Genomic DNA, 17,894 nt, shown 5'->3' with positions numbered 1-17,894 from the left:
AACATCATTGCTAATGTCTTGGGAATATCTCACTGTGATTGGCTGTTTCAGAACCAAGGTGAAAGCAACCAATCACACTCACATTGTTGGGTTACTCCATGAACAAGAAGGGAAGCTTTTTGCTTCTAAAACCAACACTGGCCTATGTGGGCACAACCATGCTTGACCAGGACCCCCTGACCTAAATGTAAACCCACTACCTGGTATGTCCCACAGGTGGTCTGACCAGACCCCTGCCCCATATGTCAGTAATAGAAAAGATATATGTGTTACAGGGTGAGGAGGTAGCGGAGCTGATCCTACGTTACGCCAGAGCCAATCAGTGCACAGATGTAGAGGGATACATGAAGGACATGGCAGAGCTGGGACAGAGGCCAGGAAGATGACAGTTGTTATTTTAAAGGTTAGCTGCCTCCTCCAGTCCCACTCGTTATTAGCTACTAATTTCTCGTCTCAATGCATTAGTAAGTGGTAGTTCTGCTGTCCCGATTTTTCCGGATTCTCATGGCGTACAAGGTAAAGTTCTTAACTCCACCTTCTGCTCTTCCATAGAGTCTGGAAAACCTTAAAACCTAAACACAACCCAAATATTCTGAGTGTTTTTGGGAACCCAATACAACTTTTTTTCCTTCCCTTCCAGGTAAAGCTCCAGAGCAACTTTACATCGGTGATATTCACTGTTCTGGTAGGACTCGGCCAGTCCCTGGATCTGGAGGTCGATATTTTGGAGGTGGTTCTGTCTCTCCTGTTGAAAAATGCTGTTTCCCTAATGATCTAGCCGTGATACCGGAACCAGAGCTTTCAACTACTGGAATGGAAGGCCATGTCTCAGGATGGGAAAGATGGACCAGTATTCGTAGGAAGATGGAGATACTTTGGCAAAACAGCGTGACTTTTAACCCTTTCTTTGCCAACAATGTAGATTCCATGTTGTCTGCAATGGGGTTACCTCCTGCCAGCAACATGAAATCTACAGTGGGTCACATTTAAGTGAAGGAAAAAAAAGGCCTGACAATACTTTTGTATTTTAATCCCCTGTGTTAAAGGGAATCTATATGAAAATGTACATACAATATAGCAAAGGACATTAGTTTAATATCACATATTTGTGATCTTTTAATCCAATTAAAATGTTTTGTGTCCATTTCATAAAGAGGGTATACGAGTGTCACTTCCTTGTAAGACACCGTGCGGTTCATTAGGAGAATGCTAGACTATTTCAAAACTGCAAACCATAAATAAATGAAGAACAACTGCAAACTGTGCTACTGTATTAATGCTTCAATTTCATTTAAAGTTGAATTTTGTTTCAGCCCTTTAACTTGGCCTTAGCACCAAGTGATTTATATTTTGGTTGATGCTTCAGTTTCTCATACACTCTAGGGGTCAGACTTCTGTTCATTGGGGTGCAGTCATTCTGGTGCCGTGCACACAAACACACACCAACAGCACATTCCCAGTCTCCCTCCTTCCTACCGGACCATGGCCAAGTGTAGAACCTGGAGATTTTGCTCCTTCAGGTGATTCAGCATCTCCAGGTCCCTCTGAGATTCCTGCTCCACTTTGCGATAGAACTGCTCCAGTCTCTTAGAGACGTTTCTCCTGGAGCTGCTGTTACGGGTGCTGTTCCTGGATATGGGATTCCACCTTCCGCTCCTGCGCTTTTCTTCTGCAGCAGCTTCTAAAACCATAAAACATAAATTAGTGATTCCACTTGTTGCATTTTAAAGGGGAAGTTAACTTTATATTTATATCTTATTCAATGGTTCATTCAGTAGCTATATATATATATATATATATATATATATATATATATATATATATATATATATATATATATATATATATATATATAAAGCCTTGGACAGGGTGTAAAGTGGAAAAAATTAGCGAAAAAGAGCCTTATTTTTTGCACTGCAGTTTTAGAACATAATTGCAGCTCTTTGCACTTCTATAATGAAGCACAAAGGTTTCAGCTCAAGGTGGGTGGGGTGTAGGGTGCACTAGACAACAGATATTGCAAGCAGATACCCAAGACATCAGCTGTTGACAGACTCATCGTGATTGGCTGCTTACTAAATGAGCTGCAAGCAGCCACTCACTGATGATAATTTGCCATGCTGGCCTATGTCTGACAAATGCACCCAGTGCCTGGTGTCAGTGAGATAACTAGCAAGCAGCTAGTTTCATAATTCTTGCACCTCTTGCATTTCTTGGTCCAACTCCTCTCTCTTCTGTCGATTCTAAGTCCAGAACTGAACTCGCTGATCCTCTTTCCTCCAGTCTGTCTCCTGCACTGCTTCCTGCTCTATGTCCTACACTTATTACTTCCTGCCCTGTTTCCTGTATTACTTCCTGCTCTACGTCCTGCACTGTTTCCTGTATTACTCCCTGCTCTACATCCTGCACGGTTTTCTTTATTACTTCCTGCTCTGCTTCCAGTACTGCTCCTGCTCCACTCTTCAGCTGCTGCCCTGCAGAATTCTGCTCTCTGTGCCACCTAATTACCATGTTCATTTTACAAAATTTGGCAGGTTATCAAAGTTTGAACATATTTCTGTGTTTTTTCCCCCATTATTATAGTTTTTCTAATAAAGGTGAATTGCCCTTTAAACTGTGAGTCTAACATTTCCCAAGGGACCTGTTACAATTACTTATTTCCTTATGTAGAATTTGTTACAAAAGTATCTTATCTTCTGCAGCGGCTGTTCTGGGCTCTCTACCAAAAGCAAATTAAGTTAGAAACTTTGTTTCTTTTTCTGGCTGTTCAGTGCAGAGAAAAACAAGACTTTCCAGTACAAATGAGGGACTGCGGGTTGAAAAGAGGGACTGTCCCTCTAAAAACAGGACAGTTAGGAGGTATGATCCTGGTACTTAGTAGCGCAGTGTCTCCACCTAGCGGGAACCTACGAGTGGCCCCACTGGGAACACAGTAATAAAACACACACACTATTTGTTACACAGAACTTGTTTATGTAAAATAAATGGGCAACTAATAGAGACAGCACTAACCGGTGGCAATAGGGCCTCACTAACTAACTTGCTTGCGTGGTCTGTCAGACTAAATAACTGGATAAGTTCTTTAAAGTAACGGATGGCTCCTCACAGTCCAACTAATAGAAATGTGTAGAAATCTGCGAGCGCTCCTTTAGTACCCTGTCACTTTAAATATCAGTCCTCACTCCAAATCCTCTTTAAATGCTTTACAGTTTGTCTTGAGTGGAGTCCAGCACAGTCAGACATACAGTGAGACTAGCAGCCCCTTTGGATGCTCAGATAGGAATCTCCTGCTGGTTGTTCCTCCAGTCTGGATTCCTTTCACACTCTCTGTCTCTCCAGGCACAGTATGAGGCTTCCCTGTCCCAGCCTGATCCAAATGTCTGATTTTGGTGGAGCCTCTCAGCTCTCTGGGCCCACCGGCAACTCTCTGGTCTCTCTCTGTGTCCAGCGTGTGCTTCTCTCTGCCAGGCTTTTCTCTTCTGCTACTTCCTCTTCCTGCCAGCCACTCACTAGCTGCTGTGTCACTTCCTGTAGCACTGAGATCCTGTACAGCTGGTTGCTAGGTAACAGCTCACAGCACACAGACAGGCTCCTTTACAGGGATAAGTGCAAAGATTTGACACGACTTCCCTACACACATTTTCACTCTTTGTACAAAGCAGACTGGGGCTTCCTGCAGTACTTACTGATATTATCTACTTCTGTTTCTCCAATAATAAGGGACAGAACGGCCAGACGTTTCATTCTCATCTCTTTATTGTGGATGTTCCAGAGATTTCTCATGTATCAATGTCCTGTAGTCTAATGACTTACCCATATGGCTCTGTACTGGCTCACTAATGGCTTATGTTTGCTGCTTCAGCATTCCTCTCTGTTACGTGGGTTGCCATTGGCATTGGACTCAGTGCGCTGACTCAATAGGCCACACATACAAAGCAATGCTCAGTGTACTTAATAGGCTGTGTATGTACTGCACATCTAATTAGAAATAAATGCCATATAAACCTCACTCATCAAAAGGGGACACTTCCCCTTTAAGAGCAGGAAACAGAGGTGACTTCCTCCTGGGGAGGTGACAGTTGGTTCAGTCCGTTGGTTGTCACTTTGGTGAGAGGTAAGTGTATTTTCCCTCTGAGAGATTTTCTTGCCAAATAACCCTTATTTTAGGTAAATAATAGGGTGATGCCCCCCAAACGTGTGGGTGTTGTGCCTCTCGCTGATTTTAGTGAATTTGGAGATTATTCCCCCTAAAATTGGCTTGGGAGGAGCCTTTAATCTTAGTGCTGGTTGGGAAACACAGGATTTGGCAGTTATAGAGGACTGTCAGCAAATATTCATATCATCTACTGAAGGGAACATTTTGGGACCCCTGTACCTCACCATAAGCTGCTTAATTTGTGTTCAGGCTCCTTAGAGATTTGCCCCTCTGCCCCCTGGTATCTGCCCCCAGCTCTGCTCTTATGTACCAACATTGTAGCTAAATACATGTTCCCTTTATCCAAGTCTGGAACTAGGGGTGGGAAGCAGAGGCACGTGTCATGGGGACAGTAGGGGGTGATAGTAAATGAGTGGGAGGGACATAGAGCAGGTCCCATAGAAGAGAGATCATTTCTCCCTAGGGATTTGACAGTTGGTTCAGTCCGTTGGTTGGCTCTGGGTTAAGTATATATTCTCTCCAAGACTTTTTTTTTTGCCAAATATCCCTTATATTAGTGAAAAAAGGGATAGTTGGTGCCCCCCAGTCTGTAACTAGGGGTGGGAAGCAGAGGCACGAGCCATGGGGACAGTAGGGGGTGATAGTAAATGAGTGGGAGGGACATACAACAGGTCCCATAGAAGAGAGGTGACTTTACCCATAGGGATTTGACAGTTGGTTTTGTCCGTTGGTTGGCTCTGCGTTGTGTATATTCCTTCTGAGACTTTTTTTTTTACCAAATAACCCTTCTTTTATTGGGAAAAAAGGAGAAATATTTGGGCTACACCCCCCCTGACTAGCGGATGTTCCTCTTGTCACTGATTTTAGTGAATTTGGAGATTTTCCCCTAAAATGTGCTTGGGAGGAGCCTTTAATCTTAGTGCTGGTTGGGAGACACAGACCAGGATTTGTAAGTTATACAGGACTGTCAGCAAATATTCACATTTATTAATGAAGGGAACATTTAGGACCCCTGTACCTCACCATAAGCTGCTTAATTTGTGTTCCCAGTACTGACAGGCTCCTTAGAGATTTACTCCTCTGCCCCCTGGTATCTGCCCCCAGCCCTGCTCTTATGTACCAACATTGTAGCTAAATACATGTTCCCTTTATCCAAATCTGGAACTAGGGGTAGGAAGCAGAGGCACGTGTCATAGGGACAGTAGGGGGTGATAGTAAATGAGTGGGGGACATACAGCAGGTCCCATAGAAGAGAGATGACTTTAACCCTAGGTTTTGACAGTTGGTTTAGTCCGTTGGTTGGCTCTGTGTTAAGTGTATATTGCCTCTAATATTGCCTGTATATTGCCAAATAACCCTTATTTTAATGGAAAAAGAGGGGAAATATTTGGCTTACACCCCCTAACTAGCAGATGTTCCTTTTGTCACTGATTTCAAACAAATGGATGGTTGCTAAGGGCAGAGAGCCTAGCAACCAGATATAAAATGTAAAAAAAAAAAAAAGTCCAATTGAAACAGTGGATTTGGTACATTCCTGGCTACTAAACAGTGGATGAAAATCTAACAAATCAATGAGTCTGTCCTTGAGTTGGGGACAAGAAGGATGATTGTTTGATTTTATCTGTAAAGCTGACTTGTATTAATTTATATTCTCTCTCTCTATACAGACATCGGGCTACAGCGCATTTCCTGCGATTTTTGCAATTTTTTCTGCAAAGTTCTGCAAGTTTTCTGCTCATCGTCATCAGAGCATTTTTTGGCTTCCCCCTAGTTTGATATAATCCATCCTTATCAGAACTAGTTTTTTGGGATAGCCAGGGTCTCCTCAGGGAGACCCCTTGGGATACCCGGCCTTGTGCCGGTCCCATTTTTTTTCTTCCAGAAGCGACAACATCTTCGACTTCTGCGTTTTTTGAAAGGTAACCTTGAAAAAATCCAATTGATACTTGTATTATATCTGTTAGAGCAACTCTGCCCTAAGTTCACATGAGACTTTGTATTAACCCCAGTGTTTTCCCACTCTGCACCCAATAATGTACCATTTAACATTGAGGGTAACAATGTGCCGTAAAATAAAGATAAGGAAATATCTGTCTCTTAATCTCGTATTTTATTTCAGCTGATAACACTTAAACTACACAATAACGACACATTCATATTAAAGTCTTTGGAACGTGAAACTATTGCTGTGCCGAATATATTGCTGATTTGTATCATTTTTCTTCCTTTAGACGGCTGAAACATCATGGACCGCTCCATAGAGATGGAGGTAATGTATCTGTTTCTTTTGTACTTCCAAAAAAGAGAAAAAACATTCCCTCATCTAAACTGGAAGTTCTGGTGAGAGCTGCCATACCATGATACAGGCGGCATTTACACCCAGGGCCGACATCAGGGGGGGAGAGGGGAGAGAGTTTTAGGGGGCCCGAGGGTAAGGGGGGCCTGGCCACGCCGCACTTACTTGATTAGCCGGGGCTTCTGATGAAGTGACACTTACGTCACGAAACGCGTCGAGCTGTTCCCCTGCCCGCTATCTTGCTATTTTTAAGCGTCTTTAATAAAGCAGTACGTTTTAATTTAATGGTTCGTACCTGCATTACATTTGGAATTGGTGGAGCCACACTATTACTTTATTCCTTGTTGATTAGCCGGGCCCCCCTGCTTTCTGAGAGCTGCCGACTTCGGGAAGGCAGGGCGGGAGCACAGGGGGAGGTCTCTTCTGTCCATTACTTTCTCTTATTGGTCACAGAGTTTAAGTCTGAGTTGAGCGGCTGGATTGGATAGCTGAGGTTTGAACTTCCCCTCCAGCTCATCCAATCACCATGCAGCTTTACCGGGACTTGAAATTCTGTGACCAATAAGGGAAGAAAATGCTGCTCCCCTCCTCCCTTCTGCAGTTGGCAGCTCACTTACAGCAGGTGGGCCACACTAATGAAGTAAGTGCAACATGGCAGGGCCCCCTAAAGATAACCCTTTGTGGTACCTGTTGTGTGGTGGGGCCCTGGTCACCAATTTTCTTTCAAACTTCTGGGGGGGGCAAGTTTTTTTTACATGGATGTTTAAGGGGGGCCCTGGCCACCAATTCTCTTATAATGTGGGGGGGAGCCCTGGCAACCAATTTTTTTTCCCATGTGGGGTCCGAGCCACCAATATTTTTTAATGGGGGGCCCTGACCACAAATGTTTTTTATGGGAGGCCCTGACCACCAATAGTTTTGTATTTTTTATTAACGTGTTGGAACCCTAGCCACCAATGTGGGGGGTGGACCTGTGGGGTGGGAGGACCTGTAGGTGGGGCTTGTGGTGGGCTCAGCCCAGGGGGCCGAGGAAATTTTGTCATATGGGGCCCTGCGATTTCTGATGACGGCCCTGTTTACACCCATTCTAAATTGTATCTCTCTTTCTTTTCTTACAGGCGGTTTTGTTGACCCGGAAGAACTTCAGGGAGGAGGAGGAGACAGACATCGAAAGTCTCCTCTATTTTTATGGTAAATATTATATGAGTCATCCATTCCTTTATTTAATGGGCTTCTCAGTAGGCTGCTAGGGTTTCAAAGGCTGTAGCACTGGTTTATTATTATTATTAATAATAATAACATGTATTTATATAGCGCCAACATATTTTGCAGTGCTGTAAAGTAAATGTGTTTATACAACTAAGTCACATTAATTACGTAGAACATATGGAGTTACATACATCACAACCAATACTGGTACAAAAGGTAAGGAAGGCTCTGTGCAAAAAGAGCTTACAATCTAAAGGGAAGGGAATAAGACACGAGGTGTGGGAGTGGGCAAGATCAGATATAAGAGGGTGAGAGATGTAGTACTGTATGTGGTATTGCATTTGGTAGTTAAGCAGAGGGAGGGAGGCTTCTCTAAATAAGTGTATTTTAAGAGATCTTTTGAAGGCAGAAAGGTTGGGAGAAAATGTCAGAGAGAGAATTGTATGTGATTATTATTATTATATGTCCTTCCCTCCTTTAGCTCAGAGTTTCATGGAAATGTTTTTCCCTTGCAGAACATCACTACAGGAGAGAGTTCGGGAAGATCGACGACTTGTAAGTAAAACAGAAATCTGCTTATTTTTGGGAATTGTTGGCCATTGCCCCGGGGGAGGGTGTAGGAGAGATAAGGGGGCAAAATGGGATCCCTCATTGGCCTCAGAATTTGGTCAATTGACCTGTCCTGTATTGTTTGGCCCCTGAGACACTATCTCTTGGGGGTCTGAATAAAGTACAAGGTGTGCCAGGGGCCAGACACATGCACCCAATCACCCATTCTCTGATTGCAGCATCACATAGTAAATAAACCCCCTGCTTCAAGATTGGATGGACTTTGGCCATTGGCTCCACACAAAGTCCCTATTTATAAATATTCATCGTAAGCAATTTAGAAAATTTATAGCTGACTTTTCCTCCTTCAACTATCTCTAAAAAAAGATTATTTTGCCGGAAATTGTTCTTTTATTAGTGCCTTTTTATTTTCACTGTTTTTGGATCATTTGGGCTCTATATAGGTTAACCAGGGCCCAGACATAGTAGAAATGCAATGCAGCATTAGATAAAACCTTGTATTAATGCTCAATGGCAATTCTTTTTCAGAGCCAACTTCCTGATACGATATGCAGCCACCCACCAGTACCTGACTAGGGCGAACCTCGTCTACTTCATCTACGTGGTCATGAATCTGGTAAGGAATCCAAAATAGGGAATTAATGATATTAGATTGTAATTATTATTATTATAGAAATCAGGCCCGGACTGGCAATCTATGGGTTCTGGCAAATGCCAGAGGGGCTGCTTTTAGGTCCCATAGAAAGTCAGTATTTAGTGGGCTGGTGGGGGCTGTTTGGGCCTCTATGTGGGCTGATTGGGTTTCTGTGTACCTGAAATGCCAGGACCTTTTTTAATTCTCAGTCCAGACATGGTAGAAATATTGTATCCCCAGGCCTTTTGTTTCTCATGGACTGTTGCGCCCCTGGTCTGATTCAGTCCATTAACGATTTGTAATTTATTTTGAATCAGTGTGGCATTAGATTGCCAGCTCTTGGCTTATACAATGTAGTCAGCTATTGCACCTCCAGACAATAAACTAATTATAGAGGAGAATATATATGTTTTATGTCCCAAACTGAGAAGAAAACTAAAATGTTATCCCCATGTCTGTAAAAACATTGCCCTGTGGCCTTCATGTACATGCGGGTGAAGCACTAATATTTATTGTAAATTCCTATTGTTGCCAGTATTTGGTTCTTATGCCCTTTAAACCAGTAACTGACAGTAACCCATATAATCATATATCTAATTATTATTATTATTATATACATATCACTGATGTGTGGCCTATAGTGACACTGCAGGTGAATGGGAACTGCACAGCAGCGCTGCTCCATATTTCTGCTTCTCATCTACCCGATAATATTGCTTAATCCATTTCTCCCTCACTGACACTTTTTTTTATGTTACAGGAACAACTGGATAATATTGTGGCTGATTTCCAGCTGCCGGAATCACCTGTAAGTGGCATTATTAGTCTTATTATTAGTGACTGGGTGTCTTAGTAACAGTAGTAACAGTATTATTGACTGGATCTCTTCTAAACTCACCCACCTAAGTCCCATTTTCAGCAGCAACAAAGCAAAAGCAAAAACTGTTGCAATGCAGTGTGGGTTATGCACAGAGGCCCCTCATAGGAACCCTAATAACATGGGTACAATGCAGTGTTTGTATAACATTGAGTCTCTTCTCCCACAGCTCAGAGACATCAACATAGACCCAGAGGAGGTTGCTGAAGCCTTGAAAGTAAGTGTCCGGATCACTGTCTCTGTCCCTCATCCTTCCAATACAGAGTATAAATGTCTTATTTACCCTTTGCTCCTCTCCTTGTGTCTTCCCCGACAGACTTTAAGATCAATATCGGAGGGCATGGAGAGAAAACTCCTCGAGAAGGAGAAGGAGCTGGAAGAAGCTGCCATGTATGTATTTTACATTTAATATTCCATTCCAGTTTATGATGCATAAGAACAATATATATATAAGAAAAAATGAATGTAGCCAGTCAGAGCACTGATTTCATCGTTACACAGTTTCATATTGGACTGCAGGTGCCACCACAATCTCCCAGAATTCCTCAGCTGCAGCCTACAATTAGACATCTAATTTAATCTAATCAGGATTAAACAGAAAAAGTCACTTGTACAACCAGTTGAAGTGTGGCTTTGCAATAGTTTGAATTGTGAGTTAGGAACCATTCAGTCCAGGCAAAGAGCAGACAGAAATAGGTTCTATGTAATGATCTTAACACAGCAAGAAGGCGAAAAAAATGTATATTGGAAAACCTGCTCTTTTTTTCCACAAAAATTTTAGCTGGTCTATCAGTTTACTCTTATCAACCCATATAATATACTAAATCCCCCCAATCAACACATTAATGACTATCAGGGAATATATTATTACTTCAGTAATGATATTTGTAGTCTCAACACTTTGTAAACAAATTACGCTGACTGATTGTTCTCCATTATATCCCCTTAAGGACCAGTCAACAGGAGAAAGTGGAGGAAGATCACCTGCAGGAAGAGGAGAACCATCAGGAGGAGCAAGAAGAGGTGGAACACAAGGAAGAGGAACAAGAGGAGAAAAACAAGGAACAAGACGAAGATGTTCCTCCAGAAAAGAAAGAGGATATGGAAGAACTGGAGAAAGATGTTCCTCCAGAACAACAAGAAGAGGAGATGGGACTGGAGGAACAAGAGGAGCAAGAAGAAGATGGTCCAGCTGAAAAGACAGAGAATGTGGAAGAACTGGAGAAAGATGAACAGCAAGAGGAGGTGATGGAACTGGAGGGACAAGAGGCGGAAAAGCAGGAACAAGAGGAAGATGTTCCTGCTGAAAAGCAAGAAGAGGTAGAAGAACAGAAGAAAGTGGTTCCTCTTGAACAGCAAGATGTGGAAGAACTGGAGAAAGAAGAGGAGATAGAGCTGGAGGAAGAAGAGGAGCAAAAGCAGGAACAAGAAGAAGATGTTCCTGCTGAAAACCAAGAAAAGGGGGAAGAACCGGAGAAAGATGTTCCTGACGAAAAGAAAGAAGAGGGGATACAACTGGAGGAACAAGAGGCGAAAAAGCATGAACTAGAAGAAGAAGTTCCTGCTGAACAAAAACAGCAGCAGCCAACCCGGAGAAGAAGGGTTGCCATCAGGCTCCAGAGGATCTGGGTAATATATCTAATATTACTGGCTTTCTATTTTCATATGCTAATGCACCATGTTGGCTCTCGTGTACTTTATAGCCTTCCAGTCATTCAGGCTGTCTACCCAAATTATTGGAGAAATTGAAAGGTTGCCATAGCTGCCTTGTATGTTCTCTGTCTTTTTTTGCCTGTGGCCTGATCAGTCAGAGAATTTCCCCTATTGGCGAGGGTATGGCTGTCTATAGGTTGTACTGGGTTACTGACTCTGAGCAGAGATCTGGCCAAGTCTCCAGATACCGCTGTTGATTCTCTATAGACCAATTAGGGGGAGGTTTGGTAACTCTCATAGGGCTGTTGTAGCCCTTCCCTTCTTTGGAAATAACTTTGCTACTAGAAACTAGACTCACACAAGCTGATCAATATAAGAATAAAAGGTGCCATTCTAGAGAGCTGACATGCTAATAATTATTTATCTGTAATTAATTCTTCTTTAACAATTTACAAGATATTTCTTTTCTTTGCAGCGTTCCACCAAGAAGTTCTTCCGAGGGATAAACTGTCGTCGCCCCACGCCTGCGCCGTGAATACCTTGCACCCACACTGGAACCCACACAAGCATTCACACATACACTTACACACGCACCCTCCCTTCCACACACATATATTAAAGGAATCATTCAGTATTAAAATAAACATTAGGTAAATAGATAGGATGTGCAAAATAAAAAATCTTTTGAATATAGTGAGTTAGCCAAAAATGTAATGTATAAAGGCTGGTGTGACTGGATGTCTAACATGACAGCCAGAACACTACTTCCTGCTTTGCAGCTCTCTTGGTTTCCACTGATTGGTTACCAGCCACTAACCAATCAGTGACTTGAAGGGGCCACATGGGCTGCAAATCAGGAAGTTGTGTTCTGGCTATTCTGTTAGACATTCAGTCACTCCAGCCTTTATATGTTACATTTTTGGCTAACTTACAATATTAGAAACATTTTTTATTTTAAACATCCTATCTATTTACCCAGTTTTTCTTCTTTTACAGTGAACTAAACACAGACATATTAAAGGAACTGATCTGTATTAAAATAAACATTAGGTAAATAGATAGGTTGGGCAAAATAAAAAATCTTTTGAATATAGTGAGTTAGCCAAAAATGTAATGTATAAAGGCTGGAGTGACTGGATGTCTAACATAAGAGCTAGAACACTACTTCCTGCTTTGCAGCTCTCTTGGTTTCCACTGATTGGTTACCAGCCAATAACCAATCAGTGACTTAAAGGGGGCCACATGGGCTGCAAATCAGGAAGTTGTGTTCTGGCTATTATGTTAGACATCCAGTCACTCCAGCCTTTATACATTACATTTTTGGCAAACTTACTATATTAGAAACATTTTTTTATTTTGCACAGACTATTTAGCCAGTGTTTATTTTTATACTGAATGATTCCTTTAATATGATTCCTGTGTTCAGTTTAATGTAAATAGAAAAACTGGGTAAATAGACTGTGAAAATAAAATAATGTTTCTAATATAGTGAGTTAGCCAAAAATGTAATGTATAAAGGCTGGTGTAAATGGATGTGTAACATAACAGCCAGAACACTACTTCCTGTTTTGCAGCTCTCTTGGTTTCCACTGATTGGTTACCAGCCAATAACCAATCAGTGACTTGAAGGGGGGCCACAGGAAGTAATATTCTGGCTATTATGTTAGACATACAGTCACTCCAGCCTTTATACATTACATTTTTTGGCTAACTCACTATATTAGAAACATTTTTTATTGTGCACAATCTATTTGCACAGTGTTAATTTTTACACTGAACTGTTCCTTTAAGCCATGATCCAGGGAGTAATACCGATTGCCATTTGGAGTCAGGAAGGAATTTTTCCCTAGGGTTTTTGCCTTCCTCTGGATCATTAGCTGTTATGAATGCCCAACCCAAATTGACTTTAATATGAATAAATCCTGTTCCCACCAACAGGTTTGCCCATAAATATGTGTCTGTGTTTTTATTGAATCTCTATGGTGAATCTTGAGGGGAGGTAAGAGGCTCCAGTGCCTCATTCTGATAAAGGTAACTGACCAATTGTGTCATTTAATACTGTGGGGGGACTGCTCAAATGGGCAGGTGTGGGGCAGAGTGGGAAAGAGGTTTTGTTAAAGGTTTGTATGGTTTTATATCTGTGCAGGGGGTTGTTAGAATGGGTTCTGATCTGGGAATTCGTTGATTAATATGTATGTGATGGGGCTAAAATACACAGGGTTAATATCTGTGCAGGGGGTTGTTAGAATGGTTTCTGCTCTGGGAATTCATTGGTTAATATGTAAGTGATGGGGCTAAAATACACAGGGTTAATATATATGCAGGGGGTTGTTAGAATGGTTTCTGCTCTGGGAATTCATTGGTTAATATGTATGTGATGGGGCTAAAATACACAGGGTTAATATCTGTGCAGGGGGTTGTTAGAATGGTTTCTGCTCTGGGAATTCATTGGTTAATATGTAAGTGATGGGGCTAAAATACACAAGGAGCAAAAGACACAGATATGAGGAGACCCTACTTACTATATTATACTACAATATCACTTTATTCCACAGTACATAATGTAACAGTATTATATGGGTGCTGGGTGGGTTACAAGCAACATATACAATAGTTTCTCCAAAAATGCCACAGGTGTATCTCAGTCACATTGTATTTAGCACAGTCAGTGGTGCAGCAGTTTGTGTAAGTGGAAAGGACCAAAATTCCCCTTAAAAGGGGTGTCACTGCCTCTTAAAGTGCCTCACTGAGCCGACAGCGAATCACAGGACCCAATACACTAGTCTGACACCCCCCTGCCAAAATACATCCCAGCACCCACACACTGTACCCCCATATACTTAAGTGGTAAAGTGCCCCCTATGTAATAGCACCATCTCAATTCACTCCACACCTTATTTGTCTGCCCCCCTATGAACGCAAGTGGGAAGTACCAATAGTTTTTGGCTGTGCCCCTTGTATGTGCCGCACAAATACCCCCCTGCAGTTGGTCAGGTTTTGCCAGGACAAAAGGTTGAACTCAATGAATGTGGGTTTTTTCCAACCAAAGCTGCTGTGATTCATACAAATCATTTTACAGAAATGCAGGGGGGACTCTATAGAGGGAGATGAGCCTGCAACTGTTGGGGTGCCCAGGAATTATATGGGGCTGATTGAGACTTTAGGGGATCCAACAATCTGATTGGGGGGCTCAATAACTAGTGTTCCCCTGCTGAAAAATTCATGTAGGAGATTCTCATATAATTCAGTACAAAGATCCCAATATAAACATATACATTATAATAACTGCTTCATATAAACCCCTCCACTTACTACTGATTTTTATCTGTTTTCTGTTAGTGCTGGGGTATTACAACTACTACTAATAGCACCTTCTTTACTTACTATACCTGCTATCCCACAGCCACATTCCCTTCTCACAGACTATTATCCACTGTTACTATAGGCACCATCTCTCCCTACTATACCTGCTATCCCACAGTTACACTCCCTTCCCAGAGACTATTATCCACTGTTACTATAGACACCATCTCTCCCTACTATACCTGCTATCCCACAGTTACACTCCCTTCCCAGAGACTATTATTTCACTGTTACTATAGACAACATCTCTCCCTACTATACCTGCTATCCCACAGTCACACTCCCTTCCCAGATTCTCTGTGTACAGGAGGGAGAGTAGGGGGTTGTGTACAAGAGGGAGAGTGGGGGTTTTGTACAGGAGGGAGAGTGGGGGTTGAGTATAGGAGGGAGAGTAGGGGGTTGTGTATAGGAGAAGGTTGAGGGGGGGTGTATAGGTGAGGGGTGAATAGGAGGTGGGGGTGTATAGGTAGGGGGCCGGGAGGTCTAGCCATGATCCAGGGTGTAGAACCGACTGCCGTTTCTAGGAGTCAGGAAGGAATTTTTACCTTCAGTGCAGATTGGCCCCCATAGCACTCTAGGGTTTTTCTCCTTCCTCTGGATCATCCACTGTTAGGGAGGCCCAAATATAAATTGCCTATTAATTGTAATAAATCCTGTGCTCACCGCCAGGTTTCTCCATAAATATGTCTCTGTGTTTTTCTTTAATCCCTATGGTGAATATTGAGGGAAGGGGCTCCTGTGCCTCGTTCTACTAAAGATGACTGAGCGGTTGTGTGAGGGTAAAACTGGGTGGTGGTGCTGATACAGGGGTTTAGTTGAAGAAGGGAATGGGTTAATATCTCTGCAGGGTTAATTGATTAATATGTACATGACGGGGCTGAAAGACATAGGGACACATACTGATCTCTAATGATTGGAGGGAACTAGAATATTGCTTTACTCCATAGGCCACAATGTAACAGCATTTCCATTCAAGTCCAAGGCCCCTTTCTTAACACTGGAATTCCATCCACTTCCCACCAGCCTATTGTCACTATACCAGACATTTAGTATATGAAGGAGCTTGATATTGGCCAATGACTAAGCTGGATTTGTTTTTTGGGTACCACTTTCTCCAGGTTATGAGACGTCCTTTTGGGGTGGGGGGTTCCTGCTAAAGCGATTGAGTTAAAAACATTGGTGGCCTGGGGCACTAAGAGTTGAAAACATTGGTGGCCTGGGGCCCTAAGAGTTAAAAACATTGTGGCCTGGGGCCCTAAGAGTTAAAAACATTGGTGGCCTGGGGCACTAAGAGTTAAAAACATTGGTGGCCTGGGGCCCTAAGAGTTAAAAACATTGGTGGCCTGGGGTCCTAAGAGTTAAAAACATTGGTGGCCTGGGGCCCTAAGAGTTAAAAACATTGGTGGCCTGGGGTCCTAAGAGTTAAAAACATTGGTGGCCTGGGGCCCTAAGAGTTGAATGAATGAATGAATGAAGGATGAAATCCTGGAGAAACGCACAGAAACCTTTTAATGGAAAGTAAAAGATTCTTTAAAAAAGTGTAAAAAAATAAGAGGAAACTGCAAGAGTGAAAAAGGGAAAGAAGAAAATATTTAGTGGAGTATAAAAAACAAATTGGCCAACAGGAGCAGTTTGAGCAGGAACAGCGAGGCTTTAGCACAAGTCGATAGATGAAGGGAAGAAAATAAAGGGGCAGGTAACAAGCGGAGAGGCTTCTGTGTTTGTCATTTAAAGGTGGGACTTTTCTCCGTGGCTTTGTGCAATCCTTCCTGAGAGGCTGCCACACACACACATACATTTCTGGATTCTTATCTGCTGCTTGTCACATGAATTAAACATACAGTAGCACAAAACTATTTACTGCCGGCGGAGCAGAGCCGGGGAACCTCGGGCAGATCGACTAATCTCTCAAAAATTTCCCTCACCCTCCTGTTATCCCAACAAAGGGGCCTCGGAACCCCTCGTAAGTTCATGCGAATCACCTGCTTATCCACTCGTCCATTAAAGGGGTTGTTCAGCTTTCAGTTAACTTTTAGTAGGTTATAGAATGGTGAATTCTACGCAACTTTTCAATTGGTCTTCATTATTTACTTTTTATTGTTTTTTATTTACCTTTTTTCTGATTTTTTCCAGTTTTCAAATGGGGGTCACTGACCCCATCAAAATAAAAGTGCTCCGTAAAGCTACAAATGCTCTTTTTTATTACTCCTCTTTGTATTCAGCCCCTCCCCTATTTATATCCCAGTCTCCTATTCAAATACATGATTATTCAAAGAGCTGCTGAATAAAACGTTAAACAACTCAAAAACCACAAATACAAAATTAAAAACCAAGGGCAAAACCTCAGAATATCACTCTCAAGATCATACTAAAAGTTAACTCAAAGGTGAACAACCCCTTTAAGTTAACTTTTAGTATGATATTTTGGTTTCCATTTTTTATTATTCGTGGTTTTGAGTTATTTAGCTTTTCATTCAGCAGTTCTCCAGTTTGCAGTTTCCAATATTTGGTTGCTAGGGTTCTTATTACCCTAGCATTGACTTGAATAAGAGACTGGAGTATGAAAGGCAGAGGCCTAAATAGAAAGATGAATAATAAAAAGTCGGAATAACAATAATTTGTTGCCTTACTGAGCATTGGTTTTAGATGGGGTCAGTGACCCCCATTTGAAATCTGAAAAGAGTCAGAAGAAGGCAAATATTAAAAAAAAAACTTATGAAAAATAAATAACGAAGACCGAAAGATGTGTAGAATCGGCCATTTAATAAAATACTAAAATTAACTTAAAGGTGAACCACCTCTTTAATATAATGGCCCCACCCTGGGGTAGAGTCCTGTGAGGAAACAAATTTTGAAACCCGGACCTGTAACCCACACCCACATTTTTACCTACCTGACCCGCAACTGCCTGATCTGCAAACTGATCCGTGACTCGCTGACCACCATAAAGCAGGAAGTGTCGTTGCTGGAAACGGGAAGTGACGACATCAGAAGTGGGCTAGGCAGGAAAAATTTTTTTTAAAAAACTTTGATAAGATCCACAACTTGACCTGCAAACCCTCAGACTCCCAACCTGCATCTGAAAGTCCTTCCTACAACCTACAGGGCTCTACCCTGGGGTACTCAGACTGCCCTG

At 42.1% G+C, this 17,894-nt stretch overlaps 1 protein-coding gene and 1 long non-coding RNA gene across 3 annotated transcripts; one reads left to right on the top strand and one right to left on the bottom strand.

The window, feature by feature from the left end:
* Positions 1-1,087: 1,087 nt before the first annotated feature.
* Positions 1,088-17,691, bottom strand: LOC121401045. 2 transcript variants are annotated; one of them, XR_005966070.1, is made up of 2 exons: positions 17,652-17,691; positions 1,088-1,681 (listed from the first exon to the last, which is right to left on the bottom strand). It is a non-coding gene; the product is annotated as an uncharacterized LOC121401045 (long non-coding RNA). The 2 variants fall into 2 exon arrangements; XR_005966069.1 differs by lacking the exon at positions 17,652-17,691 and adding an exon at positions 3,013-3,368.
* Positions 5,777-12,016, top strand: LOC121400977 (golgin subfamily A member 6-like protein 22). Its single transcript, XM_041585340.1, has 10 exons — positions 5,777-6,075; positions 6,388-6,425; positions 7,571-7,643; positions 8,177-8,216; positions 8,760-8,847; positions 9,626-9,673; positions 9,912-9,959; positions 10,059-10,132; positions 10,693-11,371; positions 11,871-12,016. Exons 2-10 carry the CDS (start codon positions 6,402-6,404, stop codon positions 11,928-11,930), a joined length of 1,134 nt encoding a protein of 377 aa, XP_041441274.1. The 5' UTR covers positions 5,777-6,075; positions 6,388-6,401; the 3' UTR covers positions 11,931-12,016.
* Positions 17,692-17,894: the final 203 nt, after the last annotated feature.

Source organism: Xenopus laevis, chromosome 3L, assembly GCF_017654675.1.
Source record: "Xenopus laevis strain J_2021 chromosome 3L, Xenopus_laevis_v10.1, whole genome shotgun sequence".
Lineage (NCBI taxonomy): Eukaryota > Metazoa > Chordata > Amphibia > Anura > Pipidae > Xenopus > Xenopus laevis.
This window is presented reverse-complemented; position numbering and strand designations above follow the sequence as displayed.

Excerpts from the sequence above, each read along its gene's own strand:
- LOC121400977 (XM_041585340.1), top strand. The coding sequence starts at position 6,402 with ATGGACCGCTCCATAGAGATGGAG. Across the intron at positions 8,217-8,759 it reads TTCGGGAAGATCGACGACTT|AGCCAACTTCCTGATACGAT; the intron begins GTAAGTAAAACA and ends ATTCTTTTTCAG. Across the intron at positions 9,674-9,911 it reads TCCAGCTGCCGGAATCACCT|CTCAGAGACATCAACATAGA; the intron begins GTAAGTGGCATT and ends CTTCTCCCACAG.